Source organism: Catharus ustulatus, chromosome 23, assembly GCF_009819885.2.
Source record: "Catharus ustulatus isolate bCatUst1 chromosome 23, bCatUst1.pri.v2, whole genome shotgun sequence".
NCBI classification, from domain to species: domain Eukaryota; kingdom Metazoa; phylum Chordata; class Aves; order Passeriformes; family Turdidae; genus Catharus; species Catharus ustulatus.
In genome coordinates, this window is record NC_046243.1 from 7,790,343 (window position 1) to 7,796,877 (window position 6,535).

General features: G+C 52.4%; 1 protein-coding gene across 1 annotated transcript; it reads right to left on the reverse strand.

The window, feature by feature from the left end:
* Window positions 1-2,947: 2,947 nt before the first annotated feature.
* On the reverse strand, window positions 2,948-6,283 carry LOC117006662 (somatotropin-like). Its single transcript, XM_033079212.1, has 4 exons — window positions 6,115-6,283; window positions 5,247-5,363; window positions 4,741-4,908; window positions 2,948-3,201 (listed from the first exon to the last, which is right to left on the reverse strand). Exons 1-4 carry the CDS (start codon window positions 6,196-6,198, stop codon window positions 3,001-3,003), a joined length of 570 nt encoding a protein of 189 aa, XP_032935103.1. The 5' UTR covers window positions 6,199-6,283; the 3' UTR covers window positions 2,948-3,000.
* Between the last annotated feature and the right edge of the window lie 252 nt (window positions 6,284-6,535).

Sequence of the window (6,535 nt, forward strand, 5' to 3'; positions counted from 1 at the left end):
CCTTTTTGTTAAACAGGCTACACTTCTCTCATTTCAAGAGGGATCTCACATCATTCCTGTGGCTCATCCCTGAGCTCTCCCAGGGTTCTTTTGTTTTGTTTTGTTTGTTTTTGTTCTTGGTTTTTGTTTTTGTTTTGTTTTGGTTTTTGGTTGTTTTTTTTTTTCCCCCAAAGAGAGGTCAGACTACCTGGGCAAGAGTTCATTATGAAATGAGACTTCCCCCACTTCCTTCCTGATTTGGTGAGCTTGGTGCCCCTTCCCATTGCTTGAGCTGCCTCAGATGTTCATTCATTACCAGGTTTCAAAATCTTATATCGTTTAATGGCTAACATGTTTGAAAGTAGAAAGAACCTTTGTTTTACGTAGCCCCAGCTACTTGGGGTTCAACACCTGTGGTTCACAAGGCTCTTGTGGCTTGACACATTTATTACATCATTTTTTTCTTCTTAGAGAAATACTTTTCCCATGTCTGTGCAAATGAGTCCCACAGCTACTCCTGCTGGTAAGTCACCTTCCACCTCCAGTTGTCTCAGAGCAGCTCTGGGCTTTACATGGGCTCCTGCAGGGAGGGCTCTTTCCTTTTGTTGTTCTGGAAGTGCTGCACACATCTGATACTCTGTCTAAATAATCCTGCAGCTCGGCTGGTTCCAGATATAGCTGACCTCAGTAAGTTGACAGGAAAACACCTCCTTTCCAAAACTAGCGTTTATTTTGGGGCTTAATTTTAGTAGCATTTAGGTTTATTGCCCATTTCTGTTGCTGTTATGCATTTGAGGAGAAGCAGACTTTGGATGTGATGCACGTGGTGTCTCAAAACATTAAACTTTCATCCCTAATAAAACACTGCAAAACTTTTGGAAACGATATAGACTGAACTGCTCCAATTCAGTGGCATCATTAAAACTGAGATCAAACAAAATTTCTTCTTTGAGGTCAAACTGTTCCTAGGACAATTCATTGGCCCAAGAGAGAAATCAAGGGTAAATTTCTCCCTACAACGTGTTTTAATTTCATCCCTATGCACACTTTTGTCATATATAAGGGGCACCTTCCCCAGAATTTACCACTTGAAAAGGTTTCTGCTTTAGAAGGACTGATTGACATCACAAGGCAATGAGCCACAAGGACACCCAGCCTCACCCCTTAGCAAGTGCTTCCAAATCCCCGTCTGTTCCCCTTTCCATCGGGCTGGATGGTGCCTTGCAGAGACCCAGCGCTGAATTCCCTCCCACACTCTGTCACGAGGAAAGTGAGTGGGCAGGGAACTGAAGGATGACTTCTGCAGGAACAGAGCTTTCTGTTTGACTCGGCTGCTCACTTCCCTTGTGGGCAGTGCCAGTCAGGTCAGCTCTCTGTGGCTTTGGGAGGGGCTGGAGAGCAGGGGCTGCAAGGGGGAGTGTGGAGAGACAGCAAACCAGTAGAAATTCCATCTTAACTGATACACAAAAAATCTGATGGGTATTGGTTGTGTCACACCCCAGAATGCTCCAGTTTTGCTGCAGCTCTTCAGTAAGGGCCAGTTGTGCCTGTGGACAGCAGTGTCACCACAGGGAAAACGGTGTCATGAGGGTGGGCAGACACTGCTCCAGGCAAACTGCAGGAGGAGTCAAAAACCACAGAATATCCTGAGTTGGGAGGGATCCCAAGGATCATCCAGTCCCAGCCCTGGCCCTGCACAGACACCCCAACAATCCCACCCTGGGCATCCCTGGGAGTGTTGTCCAAATGCTCCTGGGGCAGCCTGGGGACTGGAACCATTCCCTGGGGGAGCCTGGGCAGTGCCCAGGGCTGGCTCACAGCAGGAGCAGCTCCAGAGAAGCCAAGGCCACCCTGGACTTGGCTCCTTCCAAGCAGACAAGAAAATGCAAACCTTTCTTTTTGTGGGACAAATGGAAGCACATCAGGGTCTCAGGAAATGACACCACAAGAGCAAGCAGTGATGGAGCTGAGCACTGGGAATGAGCTACAACAACCGAGGGGATTTGGGGACACCGCTCTGTGCCCTCATTTCAGCTGCTTTAATAACAAAACATGACCCTGCAAGGCCAAGGCTTCCATTGCTGTCAGCTTTTCCCCCTCTGCCATGAGGTTGGTGTTGAGAAGTGGCTGTACCTGCTCAGGTGAGTACAAAACTGGGCACAAAACTGAGCCTCCCTGGGAAGCCATGGTATTCCCAAATTCAGTGACAGGAAAATCCTCAGCTTGGGGCTGGCTTGTGCCAAGGCTGGCCCCAGCACCCACCTTGTGAGCACCACCAACGAAGACCACCTTGGACTCACCTCCTCCCAATTTCACCCCCCAGCCCCACCCTCCTCAGACCCCAAATCCACTTTCCCAGACCCAAATCTGCCGCTCAGTCCCAATTCTATCCCCAAATCCCTCCCAAGCCACAAATTCACTCCCCTCAGTCCCAGCTGTGCCCCAACTGTAAATCCAAGCCCTAATTTATCCTTCCAGCCCCAAATCACTGTTCAGCCCCAAATCCACTCCCAATTCCCCCCTAGTCCCAAATCCCCACTTCTAGGTCCAAATCCACCCTCACAGCACCAAATCCTTATCCTCCAGCTGCAAATCCACCAGCCAGTCCCAAATCTACCCCTAAATCTGCCCTGTAGCTGCAAACTCACCCCCTTCAGCCCCTATTGTGCCCCCTCCAAAACCACCCTGTAGCAAAGTCTATCCCCAAATCCAACCTTCCACTCCCAAATCCTCACCTCCCGGTCCCAAACCCACTGCCCAGCCCCAAATTCCCCCCAGTTCCAAATTCAAGCAAATTCTCAGACCTAAATCCCATCTCCCCAGCCCCCCAAATCCTCATCCTCCAGCTCCAAATATACCTCCCAGACCCAAACCCTCAGCCCCCAGCCCCAAATCACCCCTGCCCTTGCGGCATCTGGCCCCTTCCCCCACCCCGAACATCCCGTCCCTCCCAAAAGCCAGACTCGTGTTGGCAGCAGTGGGTTTTATTCTCGAGTTTCCTCTCTCAGGAGCAGCGCGGGCTCAGAGGGCGCAGCTCCCCTCTCCAGAGCGCCGGCACCTCATCACCTTCAGGTAGGTCTCCACCTTGTGCAGGTCCTTTTTGAAGCACGACAGGAGTCCGCAGTTCTTGAGCAGCGCGTCCTCGCCGCGCAGCTGGAGCTCGAATTTCTCGTAGGTGAGTTTGAGCAGCTGCGCGCCCCGCGGGCTCCGCTCCTCCAGCCCCTGCGGGACAGCGGCGACATTCCGGGACAGGCGGGGCCGGACAGCGCCATCTCCCAGGGACAAACCTCCTGCCGAGCTCTGGGAGACGTCAGGGGGATTCCCGCCCGCTCTTAAATTTCAGACAGAGTTTTGGGCGTGTGCGTGGCAGAACGCACAGGTGGACGTGGTGCCGCGGGGTGATGCCACACTGAGTGTGCCAGTGACACACACGGGGCTGCAGGGAGGGAGGAGTGCCCTGGGGGGCTTAAAATAAAGGCAAAATCACACGATCTCTCTGCAGCCCCTCCAGCCAAGGAGCTGGGGAACTGCACAGATAATTCTTTCCTCCCCACTTTCCCAAAGCTCTGATCCAGCCCCACATCTGGAGATGTGTAATCAGCCACTCCCTCTGCTGTGCTCAGCAACAGAATGGTTTTGGTGAGGTAAAAAGTGTCACAAATTGGTGAAAATGGAATATTTGTGTCATTTCTCTGTGTGGCTTCCCAATGCCCAAACACACATGGAATGCAGAGGAAAATCTGCAGTGGTCCTGATTCCTTTGCCTGCTTACTCCAGCACAGCAGGTCTGTGTTTGCTCACAGGGCTTGACTTGCAGAGTTATTTAACTGCTAAAAGATGTAAATAATGGCCCAGACTCATTTCCCACAGCTACAGCATCAGGGTGATGCTGGCAGATAAACTTACAGAATGAACACAATTGAATGGATGTCCTGGCAGATAATGGGCAATTTAATTTAAAACATCAAACCCCAAATTAAAGGGGCTTATAAGAGAGAGGGAGAGTGACAAGGGGGAATGGTTTTAAACTAAAGGAGGGGACATTCAGGTTGAGTCTCAGGAAGAAATTCCTCCCTGTGAGGACGGGCAGGCCCTGGTACAGGGTGCCCAGAGCAGCTGTGGCTGCCCCTGGATCCCTGGGAGTGTCCAAGGCCAGGCTGGACAGGGCTGGGAGCAGCCTGGGATAGTGGAAGGTGTCCCTGCCATGGTAGGGGTGGCACTGGGTGGGCTTTTATGTCACTTCCAAGCCAAACCATTCTGGGATTCTCTGACAAGATCTTCCTTGGCGAGATCACCCTTCCGCTCTCATCTTGGAGTATTAATGGAAGAGGGAAACATCAGAGCAAATTCTTCCTTGCACAAAAATGGGTTTTTGTTGTGAGGTTGCAAAATTTGCCCCATTTCAAAGTAGTGTGCCTGGAGATGTAACAAACATTGTGCTGCTGTTTGTCCGATGTATTTCAGCAACTGGAAATTCTTTCGTGCTGGGTTTGGAAAGATTTTGGATCTGTAATGTTGCAATTCCTGGTGGAATCTGCTCTCTGGGGGGTTGTGGCAGTGCTGGTAACACCTGTCCTGTGTTCTTGACCTCCTCAGTGATGGGACCTGTGCACTGAGGAGTCATGATCTTGTTATCTAAAGGGAAGCAAAGTCGGAAAGATGCCCTGTGGAAGGCAGGGAGATTTCTCATGGTCTGTGGATCCCCGAGAGTGCCCCGTGCCTGGGAGATCTCTGTTATTCCACAGTCATGCTGGAACTTACCCTCATCAGAACTTGGATCCCTTCTTCCAGGTCCTTTAGCTTTTCATACACCCTGTCTGAGGTGCCAAAACCCAAGTTGTTTGTGAACACCTTGCTCAGGTACTGCACCAGGGTCAGCCAGGACTGGATGAGAACCAGGGAAAACCGGAGAAGCTCCATGTCCTGAAACTGAGGCAGAAATGGGGCAAAGCTGAGTAGGTGTGGTGTTTGGTGGAGTGTCCTGCTCCCTCTGGAGCAGCCTGGAGTGATCTAGAGAGGGACACTGCTCCTGCAGCTTCCGTTTGCAGGCTGAGGGCACCACCCAGCCCCATGTGTGCACACAGCAGTATCCTCTTCCTGGAGCTGGGAATAAGATTTATAGTGTAACCCAGAAGAATATGAATGGTTTAAATAGCAAAGAAGAGAGAGGAGGGTGAAAACACCAAAGGTCTCACAGGTGGAAACCCTCTGATCCTGCAGCAGGGACTCTACAAACAGGTCTGTGCCTGCCCCAGGTCAGAACTCACCGATTTCTGCTGGGCATCCTCCTTCCCTGTGGGAGCAGGGATGGTTTCCGAGTAGCAGGAGGCTACCTGGGAGTTTTTGTTGGTGTGCCTTTGGTCCTCTGGGATGTAGCTGCGTTCCTGTGGAGACATTCCAGATACACTCGGATCTGCTCCTCGTGGTCTGGAGAAGAGCACAGAGAATTCCCAAGCTGTCCTGCATGGTTCCTCTTTACAAGGAATAAATGGGAGTCAGGAGGTGCCTCTGGATAGGGTGGAGAGCTGGGAAACAGGAATTTGTGTGTTGGCACAACAGCTGCCCTGAAGGTCTCCCTCTCCCTAGGGCAAGGTGCTGCTCTTCGGTAAGGACCAGTTGTGCTTGTGGACAGCAGTGTCACACAGGGAACAGGGTGTCACAAGGGTGGGCAGACTCTGCTCCAGGCAAACTGCAGGAGGAGGAGGAACAGAACACACCCAGGACAGGTTCTTCCAAGGAGGAGATGATTCCCAGGGACAGCCTGTGCCTAAGGGACAGCCCGTGCCAGCTCCTGGGCAGCAGCAGACACTTTCTGGGTTTGCACACTCAGAGCCTCCCAGGGACAATGTGACCAACACAGGGAAGTCCCATAATATCTGTGCCACCTCCCAACTGGCCCTGTGCAGGGGGTCTGGACACAAGTGCAAATGGCCCCAGAGAGACATCAGAGAGGGGACAGAGAGCTGACAGTGTCCAGGCTGCTGGTGGGACACAACCTGCCTTATCCTGCTAAGGTTCTTTCTCCTCCCTGAGAGCTGGCAAAAACACCAACAGCTGGGAATTCTCTGGGGAGTCCTACAGTCCTGGAGCCATCAAGGGAACACAGAGGAGGTGCCCTCAGGCCACAGCACTCACAAACTCCTTGTAGGTCTCAGCAGCCAGGAGGTGAAGGTGCTGAGCCCTCAGCACAGCGTTGGCAAACAGGCTGGACAGGGGCATGGCCGGGAAGGTGGCAGCTGGCTGTGGCCACTGCAGTCCCAGGGTGATCACAGCAATGGCCAGAGGAGAGAGCCAGGACCCTGCAAAGTGGAGAGGAAGGTATTGGGAGCCCTTGGGGACTGTGCTGAGGAGGAGGTGGCACCTGGGAATTCATTCCCAGCCTGTTCTGCCTGTGCTGGCTCCACGCTCACCTTCCGTGGTGCCTGTTGGACAATGGATGAGCTCAGCCCTCCCCAAAATCGAGGGAGACCCTTTCACTGGACCTGCCTTTGGGGCTGGGGCTGCTCCCAGTATGACCAGCAGCGTCTTCCTGGCCGGAATTGTGGTTGCTCCATGA

Bases quoted from the DNA above. Each gene is read 5' to 3' on its own strand.
- LOC117006662 (XM_033079212.1), bottom strand. From the start codon at position 6,198: ATGCCCCTGTCCAGCCTGTTTGCCAACGCTGTGCTGAGGGCTCAGCAC. The intron at 5,364-6,114 runs GTGAGTGCTGTG...ATGTCTCCACAG, and splicing joins CTGAGACCTACAAGGAGTTT to GAACGCAGCTACATCCCAGA. The intron at 3,202-4,740 runs GTAAGTTCCAGC...GCTGTCCCGCAG, and splicing joins GGATCCAAGTTCTGATGAGG to GGGCTGGAGGAGCGGAGCCC.